A 16,956-nucleotide genomic window follows, 5' to 3' on the forward strand; every position below is an offset into this window, starting at 1 on the left:
TCAGGACCACAATTCCTTATTTATTTATTTATTTATTTATTTATTTATTTGGGGGTGGGAGGCTGCTGGCGCTGCGTACCATTGAAATACCCCCGGGAAACCTAAGCGCACTTTGCACATGCCCAAGGGAACGCTTGCGCGCCGGCGAAGCGGGCGTCGTCCCCGCGGGGCCAATGGCACACGAGCCGCGCCGGCCGCCGCCGCTTGAAAAGGAGGCGAGGCGCGTTGGCCTCCGGCTTCCGGCATGGCGGGACTACAACTCCCGGCGTGCCCCGCGCCAGAGCGCATCCGGCCCGCCGCCCCCTCCCTGCTCGCCCGCCTGCTCGCCTCGGTCCGTCGGCCGGTCGCGCTCCGGACTCAGCCCGGCGCCCGGGCGGGATGGAGTGACCGAGCCCGGCCAGACCCCGGAAGTCCCACCGCCCGCCTTGCCCGGGGCCCATGCGGCCCCTTACAGACCATGGGGTCCCGCATTAAGTGAGTGAGGAGGAGGAGGAGCAGGAGCCCCCCGGGACGGGAGCGCGCCCCTGTGGGGGGGGGAGGGGCAGGGTGCGCGCGCGCGCGCGAGAGAGATCCATCCCTCTGTCTGTCTGTCTGTCTCTATAGCGGGGAGTATGTGGGGAGGGGGCGGACTTGGGAAACCCCCATAATGGGCGAGGGGCGCTCGCAGCAGGGGGCAGGTGGGTTGGCGTGGAAGTCCAGCGACCCTCTGGAAGGAAAACTCATAACCCCCTTTTGAGGAGGAGGAGTAATACTAATACCGTAATAATAATAATTCTCCCCCGGAGCGAATGAGGAGAAGCCCCCCTCAACCTGGGAGCTGCCCCTCCCCCGGGAGTGTGTGCCCCTGGGGGCACGGTGGGTGTATATGTGTATTATATAGAGAGCATGTGGGGAGGGGGTCTTCTCTCCCCTTCCTGGGAAACCCACTGAATGGGCAAGAGGCACCCACACCGAAGCAGCAGTGTGCGGGGATCATGTTTAAGTGCACCTGTCCTCTTGAAGAAAACCTCAGAAAACCCATTTATTTCAGTTCTTCTGACTCCACCCTGCCCTGTCTTTCTAGGTGTCCTATTTAGGCAACTCCTCATGCAATGAGTGACCCAGGGCACTGCAAATATCTGTGGTTTTTCTCACTTGCATCTTGCTTTGGGAGACGTCTTTCTCCGTGTTTGTAAAGAGAGAAGCATCCATAATGTGTAGGAAGAGGAGACAGGCAGGCTTCTCCTCCTCTTTGAAAGTGTGTAGAGAGTCAAAAATGTGTTTTTGGGTATATGTATGTGACTGCACCGCTTCCTCCCATCCCACCATGTTTTGTTAAATATGAAGGAATGTTTTCTTTATAAACAAAAAAAATTAAAAAATTGTCCAGTAGCACCTTAGAGACCAACTAAGTTGTTTGTTGATATAAGCTTTCGTGTGCATGCACACTTCTTCAGATACACTGAAACAGAAGTCACCAGACCCATATATATAGTGGGAGCATGGAGTGGGGTTTTTCCCAGAAGGGTGGTAGGAGGTGGGTGATTGACTCAATGGGTATGGTGAACCTGTTGGCACTGCTAAAGCTATTTTTGGTCATCTGCATACTATCCCTTGCTTTTTCCTGTAGGACTAATTGCAGTCATTAACATTCCTCCACAGGTTGACCATACCCATTGAGTCAATCACCCATCTCCTACTACCCTTCTGCAAACCACCCCATCCTGCCACTATATATAAGGGTCTGGTGACTTCTGTTTCAGTGTATCTGAAGAAGTGTTCATGCACACGAAAGCTTATAACCAGAACTAACTTAGTTGGTCTCTAAGGTGCTACTGGACAATTTTTTTATATATTCGACTGCGTCAGACCAACACAGTTACCTACCTGAAGCTGTTTTCTTTATGTATGTGTGGACATACACATGATCAGCAGAGATAAAATATTCTCTCTGCTAATAGATAAATAATGAGTACCATTTTTTGGAGTTAGCATTAGAGATAACTCTTTCAGAATTTGGTGATTTTACCTGCTTAGTTGTGTTTACACATGTTTGTGTCTTAAATTCAAGTTGCAAAGCAGCGGCTGATACAGATGTCTGTCTTTCTTCCAAAGCTCCAGATGCTGCGCTCCCCACCCCCTTGTATAAAGTGTTTCATGGGAAGTGCATGTGGTGCACCTGAGGTGCTGCACAACCTTCACTGAGTGAGCGGGGATGTGTCCTTGTGTTCCTGCCCCCTCCTGCATTTCTTCTTTCATGCCAACAAGCCCTGAAGAGGCAGGAGCAGGGCAAGCTGGCTGGTCAAGGAGCTTCATTGCCCTGGGAAAGGCTCCTGTCACATTCTGAGCATTTGCACAAATGGATGGTTTTGAAAGAAGAGAAAAGGTGACACCAGAAGGGTAGCAAAAGTGGCTTCTGCTAGCATTCAGGTGACATAGGCTTCAGCAGCAGGCAAGAAAGTGGGGGAAGGAGCTGCTTTAGTAGAACGACCTGTTTCTCATTCTTATCCAGCTAATCTTCATTGGGTGGGTTCTTCTTCCTAAACTCCATAGGGTTTGGATGAGCGGAGGGGAGAGAAAATCGCTGGTGTTCTGGTCTTCAGGATCCTTGAGACTTTCACATACACCTAGGATCTTGCAGGACTTTCTTTGTCTGTGTGTGCAGCCACTGTCTGGAAGTTTGATGCTGCTAGCTTTGATAAATTGCTTTTGCAAAATTGGGAGGTGGGAGAAATTTTTTATCTACAGCTTACAGCTTTACTTCTCCAGCTTGGCTTGAGTTGTCTGGAGCAGCCAGATGGTTTATCCAGCCTCAGAGTGATCAGATGAAATTGACCTGGAAGTAGCCATGGCTGTTTGTAGGAACAAAAATGGGATACTCTTATTAAAGTGCAGGTTTGGGCTTGTCTTCTGCCAATCAGTTTCCAAGTTTCATGCGCTATTAGCTGGTAAGTTAGTCTGAATTGATTGACTGTGGTCTTGAGCAGCCTTCTCTTACTTGGTGCACTTCAACTGTTTTTGACTACAACATTTATTAATCCTTACCAGCACATCTGTGCTGGCTGGGGTTGATGTAGTCCAAACATCTGGGTGGCATCAGCGGCGGGAAAGCAGGTCTAGAAGTTTGTGCCATTTATATTAGTTGCTGAATTTCATAGCAGTCTGCCCTCTCAAGATCTGCTTGGTGTAGACAGCATGTTCCCTGTGTTAGCAGTGGGCTGAAAATCACGAAAAAGAAAGGTAACATCTTTGGGGACCGTTGCATCTGTTCTGCTATAAATGGGAAATTGCGTGTACACCTGTGTATACCTGCACACACCTACATTTCTCTCCACTAACATAACTGAGCAAGTCAGGAAAGTTCCTAGGGCAAATAGTTTCATCAGACACTCTCTGTGGGACAATATTTGAAATCTACCTAGAAATAGTAGCTGGGGCAGTGTTAGACAATTGGTTCCTTAGCTGGTGGACTTTTCTTCGGTCATAACAAGAATTTACAGTCTGTGCTGCCAGTATCATAGTTCCCTGGTTGCTCTTGTGGTCGTAGCTTGACCCTGAAAGCTATAAAAGGTTTGTAGATTGGCTGTCTTTAGAAACCGCCTGTGTCCTAAACAAATATAGTAGGGGTCAGAAAATATGCCTTTTGGTAAAGGGGAGAAGTGAGTGTTTATAATCCATATTTCCTCCTAGAAATATCTTGGCTGGATTAGGAAGTTTGAAACCACACTGTGAAGTGGTTTTCTGTAATCTTCAACCACACAGATTAAGTCCAGCCATTCTGTAGCCACTGGAAAATCTCTGGAAGAGCGTCTGTGAATCTTGGAATCTTACATAGGTTACTCCAATCCAAGTTCTGTTCAATGACAGAGGGATCGTGCGACTTCCTTTGTATCTCCAATCGTTCGAGGAATAAAACAAGCTTTCCACTATTTACTGTGTAGAGAGGTCGCTTCTGGATGGGCAGTTAATGATTGTCCAGAAACCAGAAGCAAGGAGATGTTCTTGCTGAGAATGACTGTAAAATGTGGAAGATCCTCAAACAGTAAGAACTGGCACTTGTTCTCTGCCAGGGGCCAAAAATCTTTCCGTAAATTACCCCCAACACACTTGTTTTTTAGATTGCAAAGGGAAACAAAAAGTGTTAATAAGGCAACTGGGAGCCTGAGTTTCTGCTCAGCCTCACAGAACCACTTACTCCCTCCACTTGTGTTCAGACCCCCAGATTTATTAACACTTAAGGGCTATGAGAACTCTGGGACTGACTAAGACATGAGACCCATATTAAATTTCACTATGTCAGGATACTGAGGATTATAAATAGCTTAAGTAAATTTTATGGGTTGACTAACTTGGGCTACTTAAAGCTGGGAATAATAGAATTGCCTGAAAAATGTAAGTTTTTGGTGATTTGAACAGCCTATGTTCCATGTATCAGCGTGTTGTTCCTTTGGCTTCTGTTTGATTCTCTTTCGCTTTTGCTATCTGGAGGTGGTTTTTCAGAGGCCCCTAAACCTAATTTCTCTGTGTCTTCAGAGTCCTGGCAAGTTCAGAATTTCTTCTCTCAAGAGGAACTCAAAGAAAGGATCATTTAGCAGGACAGATGAGCAGAAGTTTGAGAGAAGGAGTCATTGAGTTTTGATTTCAGAGAATCGCTGAGGTCCAAGATCCTGTTTTTCTGGTTAAGTCCTGGGTGCTGAATCAGAGGGGAGCGGATATGAGTCCCCAGACCAGGGTTAGCCAATGTGGTGCTCTCTGGGTGCTGCTAGACTACACCTTTCATTGTCCCTGACTGTTGTCCATGTTGCATGGAACTTAAATAAGCTGGAGTCCAACAACACTAGAGCTTAAGAAGAGCCCCTGTGAATCAGACCAAGGGCCCATTTTGTGCAGTTTTGTGTTCTCATGGTGCCAGTCACATTCTTATGGGAAACCTGCAAGCAGGACACGAGCTCCTCCCTTCATGATCTGCAGCAAGTGGTGTTTGGAGGCATAATGCCTCTGATATAGGAGCTATTATTGCCATCATAACTAGTAGCCGGTATCTGGAGGGTCCCATGTTGGGCTATACCTGCCCCAGACAGCAGCTAGGAGACAAAATCTCTACATTCTGAATTGGCACTGCCTTTTCACCTTCGTGTGCACAGTGGAGCGCAACCTTTGCTGCATACTTGTGAGCTACTATAATGAAGTGCGACCACCTCGAACCTGGCACCTTCTAGATTTTATGACTACAAATCCCATCATTCCTAGCTATCATCATTATATGACGAGGGAGCATTGCCATTTATGCTGGTGCTGATGGGAATTGTAGCCCATATCATCTGGAGGGCCCTTCCTAGTTGAAGATGTATTGATGTATTGGGTCATATTGTAGCTTCAGTTTAAATTTGATGTGTGGCCTGGCTAGCTTGAAGATTCAGATTCATATCTCATCCCTGCAGTGCAGCTTGGGTTGTTTGCGAACCTGCTTACCCTTCCTGACGTGCACTCTCCATCTGCTGTGACTGGATCACTTCAACTTTGGCATTAAGAGTGTGGTTCCACCCCCAGGACCTGTATATTGGGGGGGGGGGGCTGTTGCCATGGCATCTGAGGTGCTTATGGAGCGCCATGGTCAACTGATACGGGTTAATTTGGGCAAGTGCCCTTAAGCCAGGTTTGTGCTGCTAATTGATTTTTGTTAAGAAATAAAGTTCAACAGGAAGTAAGGATCTGTGGCTAAGCAGGGGCACATTGAGGGAAGACTGGACGCTTTTTCTTATGTCTGAAAAAAATACATGGGTGGGTCATTTGTTTCCTTGGATATTGCTCAATTTGTTTTCAACTGTGGTGGGGAGAAGGAGGAAGCCACATCAGAGCAGTAAAATATAGCATAGTATGTGAGAATAAAATGTTTAGCAATGGGCAGAGTGAGATGTTCATCTCTGGAAAAGAGGGTAGTTTGGAAATGCTATTCTGTTGGGTTTTTTAATGTTAATTTAGATACTGCTTAATGTCAAAATAGGCTTCTAAGTGGTTTACAAAGTATAAAAACTAGTTACACAAACATTCGACTATAATATCAGTAATTAAAATATGCAATAAAGCAATCTCATTTAAACAATCTAGCAATTAAAACAAGATATTTGGATTGAAAGGTCAAGGGCTATGTAAGATATGTGAAATCTCAGAATGTGAAATTGGTAACAGATTACGCCTTTCCGCACCATAGGCCATTTACTACCAACTGTCCTGTGAGAAGGAATCTGTGAGAGAGAGAGGGGGTTGGCAGGTGAAGACAGCACTTTTTCTGCACCCCCCTGCGAACACGCCACCCCTGCACTTTCCACACATTGCAACTAATCACCCCTTCTGCCCAGTTATGAAGCCACCATCGCTTCCTATTCCTGCAGACCCTTTTGTTACCCCTACTTTAATCTTGACCCCATTCTCTGGCCGCCTCCTCTTTTGCAAAAACTCCTTTGCATCTTCATTTTCATCTTAACCCCCTTTTCCCTACCTCTCGCCCCTGCTTTTCTAAACTCCCCCTTACATACAGACCATCCCCCAATATCAGTGACTCCTCCTCCCCCCATTCTGTGGCCCCCTCTTACACCCCCCTTTTCACCTTCAGCTCCTTGCACACAGACCACCCCCATACCCATGACTCCTGAGGGCCTGAGATCCCTGAATGAGAGTGGGGAAGCTGGGATTGCAGGTTACATTGAGTAAGGTGACAGGATGGGTGGGGCTGAGTTTATTCTCACTTTATTTTGACATATTTTACTGCAGGCCTTTAGTTATTTCCTTGTTTTCAGCATAAACTTGCAGAAAGAAGAAGCTGGACCAGAGCAAGGAATGTTGTGGCCAGTGAATTATTTACTCCACCTAAATTCAACACTGAGAAGCGTGGGCCTGTCCAGCTGTGCCTTTAAAGACAACCATGAAAGCTGACCAGGCTTGTAAATAGAATCTTTAAATTAACAGGTGATACTTGAGAGGGCTAGTAATGCGAGTCAGCTGTTCACAGCATCTCGCGCTAGATCCCTTAACAATCTTGGATGCTCAGAATTAGAATGTGTTAGCAGTAACCCAGCCCTTCCACAGTTTGGCACCACAGGGACCTCTGAAGAACCACCCTGCCCTGAGCAGAGGGAAGCAAAAAAGGGGTTCTTTCTCCCATCTGCAGCTTTGTGTAATTTCATTCATTGGTTTATTTCAAAAAAATTATACACAGTTTTTTTTTTTGTAAAAAAAAAGCTCAAAGCAGTCTACAAAGTGATGACACCTTCTTGGTCTCAGTAGGCAGGGAGTTCCAAGTGTTGGTGTGGCCACACTAAAAATTTGAGTTATTAAAAATGCTGAATGGTATTATGTGACACCTGTAGTAGTGCCAGTTCTGCTGATTGAAGTGGTTGCTTGGGCACCTGTGGGGTAAAGTGATCTCCTAAGTAAACCGGTCCCAATAATAATAATAATAATAATAATAATTTTATATATATATGCTGGGCTCAGAGGGGCTAACATCACAAAAACAACACAATAGAAAATAGAAGCATAAAAACAGACATAAATTAATTTAAATGCATCTTGAAATTAATTCAAGCAAGTTAAAATCTGGGCAGGTGGCAATTATCAGGTTGACACTGAGAGTGGTTAGTGCTTGCCAAGACCAACTTTCCGCACTGATCATACCAGGACCCGTGAGCGAATTGGGGGCCTCCTTTGGGCTTCTTTTATAGATAGGAAACTAAGTCAAACTGCATCCTGCCCACCCAAAGGCCTGGCGGAACAGCTCCGTTTTGCAGAAAGATGTCAAATCCCACAGGACCCTGGTTTCTTGTGGGAGAGTGTTCCACCAGGCCGGGACCATGGCCAAAAAGGCCCTGGCTCTAGTCAAGGCCAGTCTAATTTCCTTGGGGCCCAGGATCTTCAAGGTGATGTTGTTAGCAGACCATAAGGTCCTCCGTGGGGCATACCAGAAGAGGCGGTTCCGTAGGTACGAGGGTACTGATGCTCTTTGTTTTAATAATATGATATAAACCAGGCTGTGACGAGGTCCACATAGAAAGCAGTATACTGAGTGGGCATTGGATCCTTATCACTCTGCCCCTGTGCACTCCCCCCCCCACCTGCCAAAGTTCAGAGGGACTCTTACTGTAGGTAATAGCAGGTCCCTTTAAACTAAAGTTAGGTGGAGACTCTATACTAAAAAGGCAAGCAAGAGGCAACATGATAGACATTTATAAAATTATGCATGGCATGGAGATAGTGGATGGAGAATAGTTTTTCTTCCTCTCTTGTAACACTAGAACTAATGGACATCCCATGAAGCTGAATGTTGGAAGCTTCATGACGGATAAAAGAGAGTCCTTGTCCATGCAAGGCATAGTCAAACAGTGGAACTTGGTCTCCCAGGAAGCAGTGATGGATGGACACCAACATGGGTGGCTTTAAAAGAGGATTGGACAAATTCATGGAGGAGGAGGAGTGGCTCCTGGCCACAATGGATATGCTCTGTCCACAGTTAGAGCCAGCAAAGCTTCCAAATGCCGATGGCTAGAAACCACAGAAGAGGAGAATGCTCTTGTGCTCATGTTCTGATCTCTGGTTTCTCACAGGCATCCAGTTGACCACTGTGGAAAAAAGGATGCTGGACTAGATGAGCCGTTGACCTGATCTAGTAGGCTGTTTTCATGTTCTTAAAAGTCAGGTTGCAGGTGCAGCTCAAATCCAAACTGTGCCTGCAGATGCATGAGGCCCAGGTTTCTGATAGCGCTGATCAGCTGCTGACAGTGATCCCCCTGGGCTGTTCTAGGAAGCTCCCAGTGAGGAACACCTTAGTGAAGTGGCTCTGTCAGTGATTGGTGCAGTCACTGAGCTCTACCTGAAAAGAAATAACCAGGAGCTCACTTTTAGCTCCTAGTTGTCCCTTTTCCTTATGTGCCTGACATCACATGATGTTAGGTGTGGAGCAGGTGAGTTTGCTCTTGGGGTAAGGGGTCTCATGGGTCAAAGTAGGACCTGTGCAGGCCTAATTAGGCCCAAAGGCCACAGGCTCTTCACCCCAGACTTAAATCAACAAAGAATAGAACGCTGCTGAAATCCGGAATCCAGTGTTTGAGCAAGGTTCCTAGCCAAGGCTTTGAAAGATGGATAGCAAACTCAGCACTTTTAAATATATATGACAGTGCGCTTTAGAGGGCCAAAGTATATTAAAAGCAAATGGCAGATGAACTGTTTCTTGACAGTGTGCTGCAGCTGAATTTTTCCCCTTTGTGGAAGCCAGGGAATCGGGTTCTGCTGGATTCCACTTCCCATCAGCCCTGCTCAGCACGGTCAGCATTCCTTCTCCCACCATTTCCTTCTTCATTTCATTCCCAAAACATTTTCAGTCTCTTCCTTGCTGAGTAACTGTAGTCTGCTGCTTTTTCAGGCAATAGTGGCAGGAGCTGAGCGAAATTGACCTATTTTTTCACTTCAGGTGTCACCCAGGAAGGCTCTACATAGCTTCTCAAGGGCAAGTGTTAATCGGTTCAAAAAGAATAACACTTGCCTGTGTCTGCTGTTGCTAGGGAACCTGCATTATTTGGGTTCCAGTCTTACCTGGGTTCCAAAATATTCAGTGAATATCAGAGGCAGCCCAACAAGACTCAAATTGGAGCTACAACACACAGCCCTTTTCAGCTAAGACTGGATGAATCCCAGCTGCCTGGTTGTTCATGTTTGCTCTTATAAACTAACCCCCCTCACTAAGGACAGGATTTGTGCTTAAGAACTTTCTTTCTAGCTCTGTGTTTGGTGCAAGGGTACTTTGGATCAAAGCACTGTCCTAAATTCATACTTGAATGTTGTTAAGATTTGATACTTGGTTCCATAGCCAGTACAGTGGTACCTCGGGTTACATACGCTAAAGGTTACATACGCTTCAGGTTACAGACTGCGCTAACCCAGAAATAGTACCTCGGGTTAAGAACTTTGCTTCAGGATGAGAACAGAAAGCGTGCTCTGGCGGCGCAGTGGCAGCAGGAGGCCCTATTAGCTAAAGTGGTGCTTCAGGTTAAGAACAGTTTCAGGTTAAGAATGAACCTCCAGAACGAATTAAGTACTTAGCCTGATGTACCACGGTATTACTCTTCAATATCTGCTCAGGGTGCATTTGGAAGAAGATACCCAACTGCAAGTCCAGATAGTTCACTAGGTTAGCCTGCCTTCCTGTGTCAGGAAGCATGGCATGAACAAGGTGAATAAGAACATTGGAAGACCAATGGCTGGATCAGGCCAATGGCCCTGAGTGACAGCAACAGAACTCTCCCCGCTTGTGGTTCTCAGCACTTGGTATTTAGAATCCCACTGCTGCTGACAGTGAAGGGGGAACATAACAATTGTGGCTAGCAGCCACTGATAGTTTTATCTTCTATTAATTTGCTCAGTTCTCTTTTAAAGTCATCTACTGCAGAATCTATTATATAATTTTAGTAAAGCTTCAAACATTATACAGCCTTTAAACCCCAAATTTGAATAAAGTATGGATATTGTTTAGAAAGAAAGATGCCCATTTCAGTTCCCTGTCCTTGAGCTTTTCTTGCAGAAGTAAAGAACTATACCTCCCACCGCCGTCACCAAGATGTAGGATTCCTTTGGCACCTTCAAGCAGCCTTGTAAATAAGCCCGTAAAAGTTACTAGTCTGCAAACCCTTTTTACTATCCTGCTGGGGGATGACCCCCCCGTCCCTCCTGGAGCAGCCTTCTGCATTTCATTACTGGACATGGAAGAGAGGTCTTTTGTGCTGGGCATGGACGATGGATCAACCACGTTCTTCCTCCACCACCAGCCTGCCTCATTTGCCCTCATGCAGTTCCCGGTCTCCTGTGGCTCTTAGGCCAGTCCCTAAATGCAAGGCTGCCTTAAAAGACCAACGAGTTTTCTTTGGCTGAAGTTTCATAGGCAAGAATCTACTTGGGTGCAGTTGTTTCAGCCTTTGTACCACCAAAAGTCTTTGTCCACAGGCTTTGGAAGACCATACTGTAGACTTTATTATTTATTCAGGATTCAGGATAAAACCATTTTTTCTATTATTTATTAAAATATTTGTATATCTCTATACAGTGGTATCTCAGGATAAGTACTTAATTCGTTCCGGAGGTCCGTACTTAACCTGAAACTGTTCTTAACCTGCACCACTTTAGCTAATGGGGCCTCCTGCATCGCCGGAGCACGATTTCTGTTCTCATCCTGAAGCAAAATTCTTAACCTCAAGCACTATTTCTGGGTTAGCGGAATCTGTAACCTGAAGCTTATGAAACCTGAAGCATATGTAACCTGAGGTACCACTGTATTGTAAAAATGTATAGAAGTGGTTTTACAGAAAAGCCCCCACATAAAACCATATGATAAAAGCATGCAAAAAGTTAAAAACAAGCTAAAAACAAAGAAAGTTAAAAAGAGACATCAGCAAACCATGGTGGAAGGATGTGCTCTTAATTACCTGTGTAGGCTTGGCAGAATTGAACAGTTTTCACCAGGCATTTAAAAGTTGGCACAGAAGGTTTCCCCCAAAGATTTTACTTTGATTAACCTGACTGTAGGCTTGCAATCCTATGCATACTTACAGGTGACTCAGTGTCATGTATCCTGCAATGGAGGGATGTGTGGCTTCTGAATAAATTTGAAGATTAGACTGTAAGAATCACTGAGCATTGTGTCTGAAGTGGGCCGTGTTCTTTGAAGGCTTATGACACAATAGAGTTACAGGTAGGTAGCCGTGTTGGTCTGACACAGTTGAAGTATATAAAAATATTGTCCAGTAGCACCTTAGAGACCAACTAAGTTTGTTCTTGATATAAGCTTCCGTGTGCATGCACATTTCTTCAGAGACACTGAAACAAGTCACCAGACCCTTATATATAGTCGGCTGCCGGCCTCTTCCTCTCGCCATTGCCACTGCTACCCTGGTCCTCCTGTGGGCCAGAGAGCGAAGCGGATGAGCTCGCTGTGCCTGCCCGCTTCACAAGCAGCAGCAGCGGTGGCGGCAGCAGCCCCTGGGGAGGTAAGCGCAGCGCCTTCTTTCTCTAGGTGGGGAGGAAGCCTGTTTTGTGCCACCGCCACCAGTCCTTCAGCAAATGAGGCAGGCGGCAAACCTAGAAGGCGGCTAGGTCTGGGATGTGTGTGGGGAGGACACAGTGTGCATAGGAATTCTTTTTTATATTTTTTAATATAGCCTGGCCCTCCAGAAGGTCTGAGGAAGAGTGGACCGGCCCCCTGCGGAAAAAGTTTGCTGACCCCTGATATGCACCTTTTAAAATTTGGATCATTAGCAGCACAAGCTTATTTGGCCTTATTTTGTTGCTCATTCATCGCTCACCAGAGCAGGGAGGTCCTTGACTGATGTCCTTTGTGAGTGCTCTTGTAGGGACATAGGGTGGAGATCATTGGTCTGTCTTGTTCAGTTTATTTACGCACATATGTACATACTTACTGCATTTATTTCCCACCTTTCCTCCAAGGAGCTCAAGGTGGTGCACACAGTCCTCCTCCTCACTGTTGTCCTCAGAACAACCCTGTGAGGGAGGTTAGGCTGAAAAACTATGACTGGTCCAGGGTCACCCAGGTAGTGTCATGGCTGACTGGGGATTTCAACCCTGGTTTCCCAGGATCTAACGCAGCACCCTAATCATGATGCCAACCAGGCTGTCACCATCTACATCAGGGTGTAGATCTGTTTCCCCCTTGTCTGGGCCATCATTTCCTGAATGGTAAACTGTCATGTTTGGGGGTGTGGTGGCGGCAGGGCAAAGAGGCTGAGTTCAGAGCATTGCTTCTTGCGTTTACCCTTCTTGAGTGTTCTGTTTATCATTTATCCTCAAACAATCCTTTTGCTGCTTGTTTGTGAGTCTTCCCTGTGCCTTATCAGGGCTGAACATAATGGTAGTTGAGGAGAAGGGCCGCCTCATAATGTTGACAATTAGCGGGAGAGAAGCAGAAGGTTGTTGAGTGGAAGAAGATGAATCCTACAAGGCCTAATTGAAAAGGCACAGAAGGACACTAACTTGGAGGATCTGAAAGCTCAGGGAATGTAGGAGAGGCTTTTCAAAACTTCAGAACCATTACATGTATGCTTGGCTGCCTGTCTCGTGTACTAAAATATTCTACCGAAAGAGTTATGCATGTTTGTGGGAAAACTTGGTACCCATTTGAAGCACTTTCAGAGCTGTGCTTATTTTCCCGTTTTTCATAATTTGCTGTTATGAAGCCTACTTTAAGAAATGGAGGGTAGCACCTTTGGGAATCTTGATACGCAGTTGGTGTGTCCTGTTCTTCTCCACCTCCTTCATAACAGTTACATGTCGGCAGACCTGAAAAAAAACCCAGGTGTACCTGAGGCCTGTGGAGGGTGCTTTCTTAAAATGTGAGGCTGGTTCTAAAACCCAAACTGAAACTGAGCTTGGCATTTTGAAATACAGTGGTATCTTGGTTCTCAAACGCCTTGGTACTCAAACAACTTGGAACCTAAACACTGCAAACCTGGAAGTAAGTGTTCTGGTTTGCGAACTTTTTTCAGAAGCCAAACATGCTCTGTTTTGAGTGCCACACTTGCGTTTTGAGTGTTACGTTGAGCTCTGTCAGTTTTTGCTATTTATTTTGCATTTTTGTTTTTGCGGCTCTTTTTTTGTTTTTGTGACTGTGTGGAACCCTGTTCAGCTACTGATGGATTGCTTGTGTGACTGCAGTACATTGTTTATTGCTTTCTTTTTGTTAAATTGCTGTTTTAGGGGTTGTTTTTAAAAGTCTGGAACGGATTAATCCATTTTGCATTACTTTCTATGGGAAAGCATGCCTTGGTTTTGGAACGCTTTGGTTTTAGAAGGGACTTCCAGAACGGATTAATTTTGAGAACCAAGGTACCACTGTATATACTAAAACAGGGCCCCCAAACCATTCTGTTGATGACTTCTACAGTCATACCTCGTGTTGCGTTAGGTTCATGTTGTGTCTTTTGGACTTGTGAACGCGGCAAACCTGGAAGTGTATACTTCTGGGTTTCATTGCGTGTGTGCATGCAGAAGCGTTTTGCATGCTTCGCGCATGAGCAGAAGCGCTCTATTATGCTCTGCGCTTGCACAGAAGCGCCACTCTAGTTGTGGACTTTTCAGGGTGCGAACGGCACCCTGGAATGGATTGTTTCCGCAAATAGAGGTACCACTGTACTACGTAAATTCAGGTGGTCTGTGGTGCGTCTGTAGATTTGTGAAGATGGGCACATACATCAAATTATTCATAATCGATTTTTAATTGTATTGTTACTGCTTTATATTTATTGTATAAAAGTTGTATGCTAAAAAAAAATATGTAAGAAATAAAAGAAGCAGTAAGAATATAATTAAAAATCACACAGCATCTAGCCTAGCTCATAACATTTCCTGCAACATGCAGAAAAATCTGTTAAGCGGTCTGCCTAGATCCTCAGCAGCTTTCAAGTTGACTGGGGGGTGGGCGGAGTTTGGGAACCAGTGTACAGTCATACCTCGGGTTAAATGTGCTTCAGATTGAGTGTTTCCAGATTACGCTCTGCGGCGACCCGGAAGTAACGGAGTGTGTTACTTCCGGGTTTCGCCGCTCGCACATGTGCAGACACTCAAAATGACGTAATGTGTGGAAGCGGCGGATTGCGACCTGCGCAGATGCAGGTTGCATTCGCTTCAGGATGCAAATGGGGCTCCGGAACAGATCCCGTTCACATGCAGAGGTACCACTGTACTGAAATGTAAGGAACAGTCTAGCAGTTGTTGAGGCCCACAGCCCTCCTGCCATAGTGCTTTCTGCCCTGGTGCAGTGGTTGGGGTGTTGGACCTAGGAGATTGGGAGGCTAGAGTTCGAAGCCCCACTTAGCCATGAAGCTCATTGGCAGTGACTTTGGGCCAGTCCCTGCCTCTCAGCCAAACCTTACCGCACAGTTGTGGGGGTTAAATGAGGAGATCCTTGAGATCCTTGGATAAAAAAGGTGGGCTATAAAAGCAAAACGTAACTACAGTTGTACCTTGGAAGCTGAACGGAATCCATTCTGGAAGCCTGTTCGACTTACAAAACATTCAGAAACCAAAGTTCAGCTTCTGATTGGCTGCAGGAGCAATTGGAAGCTGCCGAAGCCCCATCGGATGTTCGGGTTCCAAAGAACGTTCACAAACCGGAACACTCACTTCTGGGTTTGTGGCGTTCGGGAACCAAAATGTCCAAGTACCAAGGTGTTCAGGATCCAAGGTATGACTGTAACTAACTAACCAACCAACCAACCATCTGTGTTGCTTCAGCTGGAGATGTCCATGGGTAGAGGCAGGCACTTCTGAGATGTCCCCAGCTATAAACCACCACTCTTTCCCAAAGGAGAGTGTTTTGGTAATTCGGTGTGTGTTGAAATTTCAGGATCCTTGTTTCCCGGTCTCTCCTCCCACGCCCCCAATATTACAAGATGTTTCAGCAGGACTTAACAAATTCTCTCCTGAGGTGTTAGTTTGTGGAGGATAAGAATATGTTCTTTGTTAACCAACATCCTAGTTTTTTGAACCCCCCCTTTTTATCCCAGCACTTGACAAAAACAAATGGGGGCTTTTTGCAGAACTGCAGCTCTGACTGTAGTGTCACCTTCTGTGTGCTGAAGTACTGTTTGTTAACTGGCGTTTGTGACATGAGTTAAGCCTAGTCTGTAATATAACCAGTCCTATGGAGTTTGTGCTTTCACCCCCCTTTTGTTTATGTATTTAAAAAACAACAACACCAAAACCAAACCAAAACACACACCTCCTGAGGAGAGCCTTGAAGGAAGCAGGCATAGGATTGACCCAGAAAGGAGGATGGATGTGTGCAGCCTGACTTAGCTGATATTGGGTTCTCTTCCCTCATCCTAACAACACTCTCTTTTTTAGAACAAGTGACCAAGTTCCCTGCCATGGGAGCCTGAAATACGGGCCAAGGAAATTCAGGAGAATGAGCAGCCATCCCAATCATGTGGGGGAATGGCAAGCCAATGGTGTCTCTGGGAATTTAAAATATGAAACCACATAAATATATTATTTGTGTGGTGAACTTTTCTCTATTCAGCAAGGGGATAAGCTTCTGCTGTCCTGGAGAATTGTGGTTACAGTGATACCTCTGGTTACAGACGCTTCAGGTTACAGACTCCGCTAACCCAGAAATATTACCTCGGGTTAAGAACTTTGTTTCAGGATGAGAACAGAAATCGCGCAGCGGGAGGCCCTATTAGCTAAAGTGGTGCTTCAGGTTAAGAACAGTTTCAGGTTAAGAGAACGGACCTCCAGAACGAATTAAGTTCTTAACCCGAGGTACCACTGTACTTGAAAATGGAAAACAAGCAACCCACAGCCCAAACCTGTGAGTTTTTGTTTGGAAGTAGGAGTCTGTGCTGTGTTTGATGTGACTGACTTCCAAGTTAAGCTGATTTTAGGATTTCCAGCATTAACAGTTGCCCATTTTTAATCTGTTACACTAGACTGTGACAGGCTTGTGAGAGCAGAAGATCTTGTATGTGTGTTGGGTATATTTATATTCTGAACTCACCCATACAATGAAAATACAAAAGGGAACAGTAAAATTGCAAAAGTTTCCAGGTGATAACTAGATGGCAACAGCTACAACAAAACACTAAAACCAACTGCTCGACATGCCGGACTTCCTGGGCCAATGAAAAAATGTCTTCCGTTGGGTTAAAAAATGGCATTTCCATTGGCACCAAGTGAGTTTCCCTGGGGAGGGCAGTTCCAATAAGAGCTGCCTCGTCTGCCAAAGGGGAACCCAAAGGATCCCTTTCCATGATTGTTGTAAAAGATACCCAGTGCCTTCAAATAGGTTTTTTTTAGTCTGTTTGCTCACCAGTTGGAGGTTTCACCATATCTAGAAGAAACTTGCAAGTTGGGCCTTTAGCCATCCCCCCCCCCCCCAACATGACACAAGAACTCGTGGGCATCCAAGGAAGCTGAACGTTG

At 45.6% G+C, this 16,956-nt stretch overlaps 1 protein-coding gene across 4 annotated transcripts in view; it reads left to right on the plus strand.

Moving 5' to 3' along the window:
* Positions 1–250: 250 nt before the first annotated feature.
* Positions 251–16,956, plus strand: part of DENND1A (DENN domain containing 1A) — a 266,540-nt gene continuing 249,834 nt past the window's right edge. For all 4 annotated transcript variants that reach the window (XM_083721669.1, XM_083721671.1, XM_083721670.1 and 1 more), the window contains exon 1: positions 251–474. In XM_083721669.1, the coding sequence (XP_083577795.1) occupies positions 458–474 (17 nt within the window). In that variant the 5' untranslated portion in view covers positions 251–457. The remainder of the gene's footprint in view (positions 475–16,956) is intronic.

The sequence above is a fragment of the Podarcis gaigeae genome (genome assembly GCF_964106915.1).
Source record: "Podarcis gaigeae genome assembly, chromosome: Z".
In the NCBI taxonomy this organism is placed as follows: domain Eukaryota; kingdom Metazoa; phylum Chordata; class Lepidosauria; order Squamata; family Lacertidae; genus Podarcis; species Podarcis gaigeae.